Source organism: Melanostigma gelatinosum (assembly GCF_949748355.1).
Source record: "Melanostigma gelatinosum genome assembly, chromosome: 15".
Taxonomy (NCBI): domain Eukaryota; kingdom Metazoa; phylum Chordata; class Actinopteri; order Perciformes; family Zoarcidae; genus Melanostigma; species Melanostigma gelatinosum.
Window position 1 is genome coordinate 8,022,585 of NC_136648.1, and position 12,939 is coordinate 8,035,523.

At 43.2% G+C, this 12,939-nt stretch overlaps 1 protein-coding gene across 1 annotated transcript; it reads right to left on the reverse strand.

The window, feature by feature from the left end:
- Positions 1–7,289: 7,289 nt before the first annotated feature.
- LOC306789773 (protein-lysine 6-oxidase-like) lies at positions 7,290–10,933 on the reverse strand (the record flags this gene model as incomplete). The annotated part of the gene is made up of 7 exons (XM_079285844.1): positions 7,290–7,296; positions 7,430–7,545; positions 7,644–7,739; positions 8,942–9,098; positions 9,274–9,411; positions 9,826–9,934; positions 10,276–10,933. The coding sequence occupies 7 exons, from the start codon at positions 10,931–10,933 to the stop codon at positions 7,290–7,292; spliced, it is 1,281 nt and encodes a 426-aa protein (XP_079141970.1).
- Between the last annotated feature and the right edge of the window lie 2,006 nt (positions 10,934–12,939).

Genomic DNA, 12,939 nt, shown 5'->3' on the forward strand with positions numbered 1-12,939 from the left:
TAAGACTATGGCGGTGTCTTCGTACCGATTTGTCGGCCGTCCGCGTGTCTTCCATGCAAGTTGCGCATATTTCCTAATCTCTGGCATGGTGAGGTTACTCGTTCTGCAGTGCATAGTAACATCGTATCTCACGTTGTCGTGGAGATTGTGCAAGAATAGCGACTTGAAGGCATGGTCTTCTTCTAGACCTGGGGCGTTACGTCCTTGGAAGTACGCAGATCTCAAGCGCCTGAAGTAGTCTCTCGGAGACTCTAGCCTTTCCTGGGAAATGGCAAAGGCGCCGAGGGTGGCAGAAGCTGGGTCGTTGTACAAGGAGTACTCCTCCCTAAGGGCGTGACAAAGGGATGAATAGCAGTCGCGGATGCTCGGCTGGAGCGTTTCCACGAAAGCGTGGACGCTTCGCGCAGTGGTTTTCCACACTAGCTTTAGCTTTTCGCGCGATGAGGGGCGCGATAGGTCGACGAGGCAGCGATCGATCTCCCTTAGGTAGTCATCGATGCTCGAGTCGTGATTATCGGGATTGAAGCGCTCTACATCTTTTGCCAGAGACTCAATCTGTCGAGTACGCAGGCCTCCAAGGTTGATGGGGCCTGAGCCGTCCGAGTCGTCTGAGTCTCCATACTCGCGATGGTGGTAACGACTATCATCCTCCCTCCCTGAGGGGGATGGGGTCAGTTCTTGTCGCGCGCGTGAACTGCGTGGAGGATTGCGTTCGCCTGAGGTGGTTTTGAAGCCACCTGGGCCGACTAGGACCTGGTGTTGGTCCTCTCTCCTCCTGGTTGGGGATGTCGCTTTCACGAAATGCAAGGTGGTTCGGGTCTCGGGGAATGAGGGAGCCGAGACCAAGAAATGACTGGGCTGAAAGGCTCGGTAGGGGGTAGCAGTACCTACCGGGGTTGCTGGAACACCTTGAAGCGCTTTCAGTTTGTCATCACTCTCTGATGCTTTAGAGAGTTCTAGGTTGACCTCTCTGAGGTCACTGCGCAGGCTACTATTTTCTGACTGTAGGGCTCTACAGTCACGTGACAACTCCTGAACCTCTGTTCGGAGTGTCCAGATCTCGCGTTGCTGCTCGTCGCTCTGTGCCCGGGTTCGGGCAGCTTGCAGCTGCATTTTCTGATGGTAGGTGAGCAGTATTTCGCCGATTACGTCCTGAATCAGGCGCTCTCTGTTACCTGCTGGGTTATTTACATAAGCCACCAGCTGCTCTAATTGCTCGTCGCATAGGACAGCAGTGTATTTTGCAAAGTACTCTCTTTCCTTTGCTGTGAGTCCGAGGACATCAGCCACCGCATCTCGTAGTGCGGTGTCTTCTGGAGCTACAGCTCCAGGAATGGGGGATTTCTCGTTGCTCATTCTCTCTAATGAGCACGACTCCCAGTAGTTGTTAATTCCCTAGTGTTAGAACGGAAACTGTTAGTGTTACGGTTCTCAGTGAAATGTCTAGTTCTGTAACTTAGGATTTCTACTGTTAGATGTTTATTACTGTTAGTGTTACGGTTCATGCAGGCGCACAGTGAAATGTCTAGCTCTGTGACTTACGTTTCTACTGTTGCTGCTCTGAGGTATCACTACTGCTTTGCAGCCAGAGGTGCGAAAATGCTAATGTGGTTTAGCACTTTGGGCCTGTGACAGCTGTGTGTAACTTCTTTGGAGGGATTTAAGAAAGCAAGCAAGGTATTACAAATAAACGATCAAATCTACTACACAGCTGGCTGTTAGTTTAAGAAATGAAACGAATCATTAAACCTGGAAGGGAAACGAAATAAAATTTCGAGAAGGGAATTAAAGATTAAGATTAAAAATCTGGATTTAAAATCAAAAATTTAATTACAATAAGACAAGATTTTGAAGATCAAAGCCTACCTATTTTGGGAAATAAGTTTCAGGAATTTGGATCATTCAAAAGAAGAAAAAAAATAATTTTTCGAAAAAAATATTTTTTGGAAAATTAATTATTCAAAAATAATTATGGATTAATGTGCATATATACTGTAACAAAACTGGAATAACGTAGCCTCACACGGGGCACCATTATGTTGGGATCTAAAGGAGCGTGTTTGGGTTATCAGCATTTAAGAAACTGAATTCTTGACATCAATAGAATTATTGATGTATGTAACAATTATTAATGATTATTAATATAAACGGGGCACCACCCTGCGAACAGGGACCAATAACCAAACGATAAAACTAAGTCTCATAATTAGTAGTCACTCATAATGTCAATAGTCTGCGTATGACTATACATTCAGTGACAGTGAAGGGTTTTAAGTTCGAGCACAGGCCACTACATACAGTCTTATCAAATACATATGCACAAGTAATCACAGACGACTGCTCCTGAAAGTATAACAGAGTTTATTGAATCAAAATAATAAATGATCAAATCAATTAATATTGCAACCAACAAACGTTATCATACAATTTTATATGCCTAAACTAAAGAATGAATAAAATGGATGAGAGTGTATGTCTGTGTGTGTGTGTGTGTGTGTCTGTGGGTGAAAAGGAGGGAGTCTTACAGCTACGCTAAAGACTACAAAGATGGCGGCATCGAGTGACGCTGGCCAAAGGGGAGGGGCCTTAAGAACTACAGCTAAAAACTACAAAGATGGCGGAGTCGAGGGACCCGGACAAAATGGCAGTTAGGCTGCTGTATGTACTCACGTGTGCCTGGGCAGCACGTGATGTGAGGCGCTCGTTTGAACGAGGTTCCCCAGGAGTAGAACTAGGAGCTATGTGTATGTGCGTGTTTCGTGAAAGGAGGAAAGAGAAAAAAGGAGCGAGGACTCGAAGTGAATCACGCTTCGGCGTGCGATGTGGTAGGGAGCCTGATTGCTGGCTCTATCATGCATAAATATACCGCTGTCGTCTTGGAACTGCCGGTAACTTATGCCGTGATAAGCCACGCACCTCAGCTCACTCACCGAGTCGAGTTAATGAAAAGAGAACTTCCACCCGGAGTGGAAGACAATGAATGAAAAGAAATCAAATAAATCCAAGCAAACAGTCACAGTTAATACACGAATACAGCGGAGCTTCTCTCGTCCGCGAGGAGTTGCGTAATATCTCGATATCACGCGACAGTAATTTAAACACACAAAAACACGGGAATATCAACATATAAATGAATGGCCTGAATTAAACTTAAGTTAATTTAAGCTAAGCTATGCCCAAATGCCAAGAACCTTACTTGTAGATGCTTCGTTGCAACGTGGAAGTGTTTGTGGCAAAGCTGTCCGTTTTCCTCGTCGGGAAGGGGGACAGGGGGGGAGCTTGCGGGTCGGCGCGGCTTTGCAGCGGGCGCTGTGTGTCGCGCGGCGTTGAGCTGGCGCTGTTTCGGTCCGTTAGCGTGGCTCTGGAGCAAACGCAGGTCCGGTCTGTACTCGCTGCAGGGAGAACAGTTAACTTCGGATGAGACGACGTGTCTGCGCGTCTTGCCGGGAATCGTCGGTGAAGGAGGGAGGCGTTGTCGTCTTTCCTTCGCCGGAATGTGTGCACCAAAAGAAAAAGAAACAAAAAGCGCTGAACTGATCGCTGAAGCAGATTCGTTATCGCGGGCTGTTTCATCCAGCGAAACGGCTTGTCAGGGTTTGAGTAGGGTTGAAGGGCCGTTGCTTCCTCGTGGCCTCGTCGTGCTGGAGGGGGGGGAGGAGAGGCCGATGTGTCTTCATGCGTCCAGGACGAAGGTCCGGGCGAAGAGAGCGGTTGTGTGCCTCCTAACTCAACCGAGGTCGAAGGGGGAAAAGCTGGATTCTCTGTGGCCTGGACGGGGGGGGGGGTCCGGGCGAAGAGAGCGGTTGTGTGCCTCCTAACTCAACCGAGGTCGAAGGGAAAAAGCTATGAGGTGGGGGCAGCAGAGAGTTTTATAGAACAGTGGCCGAACCACAGGGGTCCTCGGGTCTCTTGGCTCTCGGCCAATGAGATTGCCGCGGTTACCATGGTTATTTGGGGGGGGGAATTCACACCTGAGTGTAAAATCCCTTTGCTCTCCTCAAACTACAAATCAGGATGAGACCTTTGCTTGACAAAGTGAAGGCCTGATTTCTTTGTCCACAGCACATGTTTAAGCCACATGGTCAGAGCCCAACATAAGTGAGTAAAAAAACAAAAGTCAAGAGAGTGAAAAGTATGTAAAAAATCTGAAGATTAACGCCAAATGGTGAAACAAACAGGGAAATCCTGCAGAATTTGTGATTTCATACAAATGGCAACGGAGGAGATATTTCTTGGTTGGTTTAAAGTGGGAGGCCAGGCATTGAAATGTCAGTCTGAGTCTCCAGTCTGAGTAGTATTGAACGATCACATAGAGTGGGCTTCGGTTGAGAGAGTTGGACCGCATTGGCCGCAATGCAATCTCATAACCCACCGGCGATCGTCTGACGATGATTCATCTTTTTATTGGTTTAAGATTAGCTCATCAACTGGTTACTTGAGAAACAATGAGGTCGAACACGTCATCTCTCAACTCTAACTCCATTCTCACATCTGAAGTTGCTAATCCGACTGACAACAGTGAGCAGCGCACAGAGAAGTATCCGTTACACCAGAACCCCAAAAACGTATCTCGTTGGCCCCAGAGGCTTATCCGTCGCCAGACCGATAGCCGAGGGATTCTGAGATTAATGTCTGTTCTGTCTGTCCACCACTTGGGTCCAGACAGGAATATCTCAATAACTAATGGATGGATTTCCATGGCATTTTGTACAGACATTCATGGTCCCCAGAGGATGAAACCTAATCACTTTATTGATACACTTACTTTTCTTCTAGCGTCACCACGAGGTTGACATTTAGTTTTTTGAGTAAAATGTCTTGACAAGGATTGTATGGATTGCCATGAAATCTGGTACAGCACTATCATCAGGTCACAATGTGTCCAATACTTGATCAATTGATCTGTGACCAAATACCTGCAATAAAAAAAACATATATATATATCCGTCAGTTGTTCTTGCTGTTGAGTGGTAATTACCACATGTTAGCATTCTAACATGCTAAGATGTGAACATGGTAAAAAGCTGTAGACTCTGAATGATGTCACCTATGTTCACATCAGACTGATTTAACCGTCTGCTGCAGCATTTTTTTTGCTGAAATAATCACTGTCTGTAAATATTGTCCTGAAAATTCCCAGACAGAGAAGAAGGCAGTGGACTCAATGGGAATCGGGGGATTTTCCAGACACTTTCAATAACATAGAAAATCTACTCTGGCAGGGAAGCACCTTGGTGACTTCCAACATAAACAATTTCAATTGCGCTTGATCTTCCCGGTACGCTGCTTTTTTGAGACTGAGCCCTGTTTCCTTGTAAAGACCCAACATCTGTGCATTTAACAATGTCTGGAGCCTGTATGTTTTCCAGCACGTCATTCGAAACTGCTTCATGATAAATAAGGAGAGTGATCTGTTGGAGGTGAAAACATCTATGAATAAGATGAAGCACCTCCACCTCGAGAGATCATACAATCTGTAAAGTGCTCATCCTGTCATTCTTTTGCTGTTTGAAACAGTCTAGTGCTTCAACACATTTGTCCTTGGTAAAAACATCTTTGAGTGAATTGCTTTGAGATATTCTCTGACGGGTTGTGTTAATCCTCCCACTCAGACAAAATATCCCGGTGCTGTCGCCTCAGACAATCCCCAGTGGATGTGAATGATGTGATACATTTAGGAGCTGGGAGAGACACTTCTTCTTTTTACATGCACAGAGGGCGAGAGTGAGAAAAGGCTTCCATTCATGGTGCTCCGGCTGTGTCGGAGTAAATGGCATGGCTATATAAGATCCTGCGGCTTGTGTCTTCACAGAGGCTTGTCAGCAAACATGCCGCCAGCTTCTGCCTGCGGGCCTGTTTGTCTCTGAGTCCGCGATCTGCACGCATCACTCGACGTAAAGCCCACCATTCAACAGGCTGTGATACTTTCTATGAACAAGATGCTTTTGTCCACAATTCTGGATTCAAAACGATTAAAAAAACGATTCTATAACGGATCTTGACATTTCATGATAAAACATGGACATGCAGCTAAAATCCAGAAATTTAAATCGTAAGAGATCAATAGATTAACAACTTTGATATTGTGGCATCTTTGAAGATTAAATGGACACCTGTGGTTATTATTCAAAAGAAAAGGGAAGAATTGTTCGAATAACAAACTCCTCTCTTCCCCATCTTTATTGCATTAAATCCAACATGCCAACAGAATATAATACGGTTTTCAACAATGTTTTAGCAATATTAACAGTTTTACAAAACAGTTTCCCCCATTTTTCCATTACTCAGTTGTACACAAAGCACACATTCTTCATACTAACCTTACTATCTAATGTAAAATGAGATATTTGCAATTTGCTGAAGTGACCACAAAGTAGTTTTTCATATTGTCAACACATAAGATGACCAAAAGCAGCAGTGAACTGGTCCTACAGTACAAACACGTACACCATCCTGCAACCTTAAATACTCACTTTCACATCCAAATCAGCAGCTGGAACTAATCCCTAACAAACGCACTATTTGCTCCCATTTGAGTAACATTTGCAAAAAAACTACAGTGCCCAGCTGTTTTTGGAAATTTTATAAAATGAAAATGTGTTTTACCTGTTTTACGCAGATTTCTCTCTTGAACTAATGGACTTGAAAACACAGACTGTGGGAGTCAGAAAGTATTGAGAGACGGATGTTTTTCTTTACCTTTAGCTTGATCCGGTCTGTTTGTTGTTGTGTCCTATCAAGTCGCGCTTTGTGATACTAAGACCTGGTGAATCGCCCACTTCCTACCCCCTTTCTGTCGACGCTTGACCCAGACTACCTCATTCCTCGGACCGTCAGCTAGCTGAGGTGATTTTGATACTTTCATAAGATTTGTTGACAATAAAAAAAAAAAAAAATAAAGAACATCTTATCCTTTCAACAAAAAAATAAAAACACAAAGCAGAAAAACAAGACAAAGACAACATGAGGCAACAACACATTTCAAGCAATAACCAGCATTCAAGATGTATATGTAGACAGTACTTGTATTTGTTAAAGTCAAAAAAAGAAGATATCTTTTTGTTATGACTTAAGGCACATGTGTAGAAATACATAATCAAGTATATGTGAGGCTCTCACTCGTTTAATGTACAAATTACGTGTAAACGTTTGAATTTATTTCCAGTGTATGCAACACTAGACTATAGCAGGAATGTAGCACAGTTACAATCAGCACTTTACCCATTGCACACTTCGTGAGCCATAGAGTCGATGTTGCAGCACAGGGAGAGAGGTTTGCTGCAACATTTTCAACCCCTGAAAAAGGGAAGAAAGAGAGATATCAAAATACAGGCATCCAAATTGAGAACACACAAGACTTGATACAGAATCTCTCAATGTTTTGCCTTTTTTAAAATGTATTCGTTCAACAGAAACACTCGTACGGTACCTTGATACTCGACAGTTGCGTGTCTGAACATAGGTTCCTGTGTATATGATATCACATCTCACTATGTTGTTGGTGAAGTCTGACTCCAAGACGTGGAAATTGGGATTGACAGTAACCTGTAATGTATAAAACCAGTTTGAGCTCTGCAGGCAGGTTAGTTGAGATGTTTGAGAGATGTAACAGTTGTTGTAAAGTCAATTTTAACACGCCTTACCTTCAGGATGTAGTTTCCGGGAGGTACGTCAGTGATGTCGATCCACTGACAGTCGATGTTTGCAGCGTAGATGTCATGGCATCCTGGACTCAGTCCCTGAAAACACAACCCAAACAAGCCAGTGTGGTTTGAAGCTTTGACTCTTCGGACGACTTTGACTACTTTTTTCCTACAAGCGCTGCAAATGAAGCGCATTTGAGTTTTAGTTCTACAAACAGTTCTCTGGAAGTGAAGCTGTTACAAGAAACCAGCGCCAAGCAGTGCAAAGCCAGAATCACAGAGCCCAGACAACACATATAATACATATTCCCATTTCTCAGGAAGGTTTTTTCCATTATTTGGCATGTACTGGAGTAAAGAATTTTTTTACCAGAAGTGGATAGCCCTGCTATTTACACTATGTTTTGTTTGACTAAATAAAATTAAATAAAAAAATGTACATCTTTGAACTATCGAAAAGGGGAGATGTTGATCTACATCTCTAAAACTAAAACTAGAGGTGTGGAGTTTTGAAAGAAGGGGACGTTAACTTAACAGGGAGGGTTATCTTGTTACACTAAAACGTGTAGGATTCAGTGATCTTGACCCAAACCAGAGACTAAAAACCAGGTCCAAGACGTCTGCTGCAAAGATTTAGATTTTGACTGTTTTGGAAAATACCTGTTCCTCATAAATCCGCTATCTTCGTTGATAAGTTGTTGTCTATCTGCAGTTTGAACTGAACACGCACGACGTCATAAAGGTCTCCTACTAAAGTTGCTTCAGTGTATTACATCTCTTCTCCAATTTTGGGCAACTGTTCACCAGACCAGACCTCAAGATTGACTCACAGTTCTGATCTGGAAGTGATTTATTCTGACCAAGACATGATTCTTTCATTCAATTCAATTCAAACCAAATGAAATGTGAAGTGCAGGTTCCTGAGACGTGATTGTTTCTGTTGGTTTTCTTTCTCAGCTCATAAGTCGTTAAGAAGGTTGCAGACTGTCTGGTGACTTTGTGTGTTCAACATTCTGCTCGCAATGTATTTCATGAGCTGCTGAGTGACTAAAATGTCGAGTTTTCATGAGACTTCAGGACTGTTACATGGATGATTGCCAGTACTTTGTACCAAACATTATAACCGTATAACGTGTCTTTTAACTTTGTTCATATTTAGTGATGCCTTTGATTGTTTCTGATTACTCGTTCCTGATTTCATCAGGTGTCTCTTGCAAAAGACGTCTTAATCTCAGTGAGATCACCTGATTAGTTAAAGGTGAAACAACATTTCCTTTACTGTATGAGTGTATATGTACCTGTGTATGAGACGTACAGGCGTAGCGTCGCCTGAATCCGGGTTCACAGCCCGTGTCCTCCAGGCAAAAACTGGCCTTGTGTCCCTCGGCAACTTTACGTTCAGTGACGATGTCCAGCAGGTCGTAGTTACTGAAGGCCTCCATGCTGTGGAAGTGTCTGAGGGGGTCGAACAGAGAAGAATAAGAGCTTATTATGTGTGGCTTTTATTAAACCCCTTAAGTTCTTAAGTGAATTTTGAGGGTGTGGAGTTTTTTTTCTAGAGCTGATTGGAGCTGAATCATAGTATTTAAGTGACGTAAAATCATTTCACTTTTATTCTGAGTGAACTCACTGGTGACAGCTGTGCCAATCCCACTGATATCTCGGCTTGACAGGAAGGAAGTCAGTGGTGCCTTGGTTCTTCACTTTCTGGGGGAACCGCAGGAGGACTCTGAAGTCGATGTCTTTCACGGCAGGTCTATAAGCCGACCTTGGATGGATCAGAGGAGAGACGGGCATAAGCTGCGCTGGAAAGTGCTACTGGCTGAACTCCCGGGGGCTAGTTGTGTTGGGAGCAAAGGGTTTGTTCCATTGTGCGTAATGCTTTTGGGAGAATCAACCCAGAACATTTACATCTTGGCAGGACATCATGTTGGAGAATCACTGCTTAATAATAACATAGCACTATGATGAGAGCAGTTGTGCCGCCACATTGAAAAGTTATACAGATAAAAATAGAAAGTTATCCTCAAACAACCAAAAGTTGTCTATAAACATGTCAAATCAACCTTCAATGAGCAGTAAAAACAAAGGAAATACCTGTGTGTTGAGTGTGTGTGTGCGTGTGTGTGTCTGCTTCAGTGTCATACAGATGAAGTGAATCACTTTTGGCACCACAGATTACCTGGCTAGACAGTTCTCCTCAGCGGCACAGCGGAGCGCAAACATCTGCATGCGTTGGATATAAGCACCTGCTTGGATGGCATATGGGTCTGGGATGAGGTCTGGAAGTCCTGGCAAAGAAGATTAAAGGGACAATCCAAGTTGTTTTTGACACGCCGAGATCTTAATGTTGACGGTTTATTCATGCTGAGAACAATTCACTGACAATAGGCCGTGTCCAGGCTGAAAATGAGAGTGTTTGTTGGCATAAATCAAAGTGTTTTAAATTCCTGAGTAAATTCAGTCTGGGATCAAATCCCAAATAATATTTTTTTGTCCATTCTTGCCATTCATTTTTCCCTCTGAGTGAGACATGAGCTGATTTATGCGTAATTTATGTTCTAAGAATATTTAAATCCATGCAAATTAAGAAGGCTAAACTCTATCCATGTGATTATGACGCTTAACTTACCATTTTGGAAATATCTTGTTCCATACCCTGTGCCAGGCGGACGGCGCGTGCGGGCCCCTGATCTCCCTCTTGTGGGATACGAGTTGTAGAAAACCGAATTCCTGTGGTTTTTTAACGGGTTACGAGGGTCGTCATTAACCATGTCCTCTTCATTACCGTTTGCCTCTTTTGAATCATCCTCACTTAGTGCAGGGGACAGAGCAGGAGCCTCAGATTCCCTTTCCGGAGTTGTGGGATATGCTGAGATGGATTGATCCGTCTGCGCGGGTTGCCTGGAGACAGACATCGCATCTTGCACCGCGCGTAAATGTTGGTACTGTGCACCAGGTCCTGGTTCTCCTCCTCTGGTGTGCAGTGCAGTTGCACCCAAACTGTTACCTCGTCTCCTGCCTGCAAAATCTGTCAACCTCCCCGGTGAAGAGCCGTTGATGGTGATGGTGTGTTCAGTGCGACGAGCGCCTAGATAACCTGCAGCTGCTGCTCCATGAGGGCGATCAGGCTGCTGTCTGGCCCCCAACGCACGACCATTAAAAGGCACATACTGTCTAACATCGCGTGCTGACGCTATAGATCTTGGCTCTGCGCTGTGACCAGTCCTGAACTGTCTGGACTCAGCCGACACGGGTCGTAGCGCTGCTCCTCTGTGCGCTCCCGGCATTTGGCTCCTGGTGCTGTCCCTCCTGCCGGTAACATACAGCCTCGTCTGGCTTCGGGACTGAACCGGAGCAGTGTACTCTGACCCAGTGCTGATTAAATTATAAACCTGCCCGTTGTTCTCCCACTGAATCCGGTGACGCCAGGGGCCAGCCGCGCGCTGCTGCTGCCCAAAGATGGGGGGAAGTTGTCCATGGAAAAAGAACAAAAATAAAAGTGACAATTTTGCCATGGCAATAAAAGAGGAAAAAAATCCCGCTTTTAAATCAATGAATAATTAGATTATGACATGAATTGCGTGCGCAGACTTTGCTTTGTGGAAAATGGATGAAAAGCAGGAGTGCGCTCTCAGTTCCAGCTTCTGCGCAGATCAACATATCAGTTCTCAAGAGGACTGACAAGTGGAGAGGAGAGGAGGACTGGAGACTTTTTTTCTGCTCGTTTATCGAATTCAATTTGATTCCGCAAAGTCAAACTCCCTAGCAAGAAGATTTAACCCATGCCTCGCCGTGTTACACAAGACTTACACAAGGACGTTTGCTTAGTAAACTTTACGCACGGGTGTGAACTGAAGTCATCTCAATGTTACCGTTCAGGACATTGTTAGGAACCAACCGCCCTGTAGAGGAATGAACAACGATTATCTGGTTTTGATTTCACCTGCACATCAGTTTTTCCGTTGAAAATAGAAACAATACTCTTGAGTGGATATTGTTGCATTTAAATGCAATTAAAAAACTTAAATAATCAATATAGTCAATAATCATTTTGTCATTGAAGTGCCTGGTTAGTTTATCAACATTAATGAACACATCTCAGGTTTATTTGAATATACCAACATCATAGAACAACGTTGGAGCCACATGGCTTCATGGCTTCATGGCCTCGTGCAGGACTAAACCTCCACCACACGGCGGCAGGATGCATCTGTGTCACATCCTGCAGGCACGAATGCTCTAAAGGAGCTTTTTTTTATCATCCAGTATCATCCTGAGAGTCCAGGTCCATAAAACAAAACGCTTTTATCATTGATCATGTCGGTCCTGAATGGGATTTGTGTTTTGCAAACAGTCCAAAACTATATTGTCAATTTAATTATTGTTTTTGACAAAATTCTATATTCATAGACTTTAATAAGAAACAATATGTGCAACATTATTTCCTTAAACATGCAAAAGAAGTTTAACTTACAAATTGAAAATGTATCATCAACATCCTTTAACATTTATTAATCTCTTTAATTTGGAGTAAGAAGTATTCAGATGTTTTACTTCAGTGAAAGATCTTTTGCCTTATGTTTTGATGCTTTTAGTGCTTTTATGTGAAGCACTTTGAATTGCCTTGTTGTTGAAATGTGCTATCCAAATAAACTTGCCTTGCCTAAAAGTATAGCGATTCAACAATAAATACTCTGTTACAAGAAAAAGTCATGCATTTAAAATCTTACCAAAGTAGAAGTACATTAGATTAAAACAATACTTAATGTAACAAAAGTATAAGTACGATGCAGAATGGCTTTTATATCTTCTATTCACAATGTTAATCTGTAAGGTAACTACTAAAACTGTCAAGTGAATATCTTGGAATAAAGAGTACAACGTTTGGAGAACAAAATTGAGCACAAGTAACTAGAAATTGTATCTAAGTACAGTACTTGAGTAAAAGTACTCAGTTACATTCAACGGCTGGTTGCTGAGGATTTCAGACAAGCTGATCGCATTTAATAAAAGTTGTTTCAAGCAGTCATTCACACTGAAAGGAGATCAGCAACACAAATATAAAGTGAGTTTTATTGTATGTGTTTACTCGTTGATTTAGATGTTTGTATCGACGTGGCAATGGATGTATTAAAAGGGGAATGCATATGTACAATTATTAAACTCACTGATGTTGCCTATTCAACCACGTTGCTCAATGTGTCTTTTACATAAAGACTATTATAGCCTCATCTTGTTATTCGGTAGGGAACGTAGGTCGTGTGATATGGGTCACAATACACACGCTGAGTGA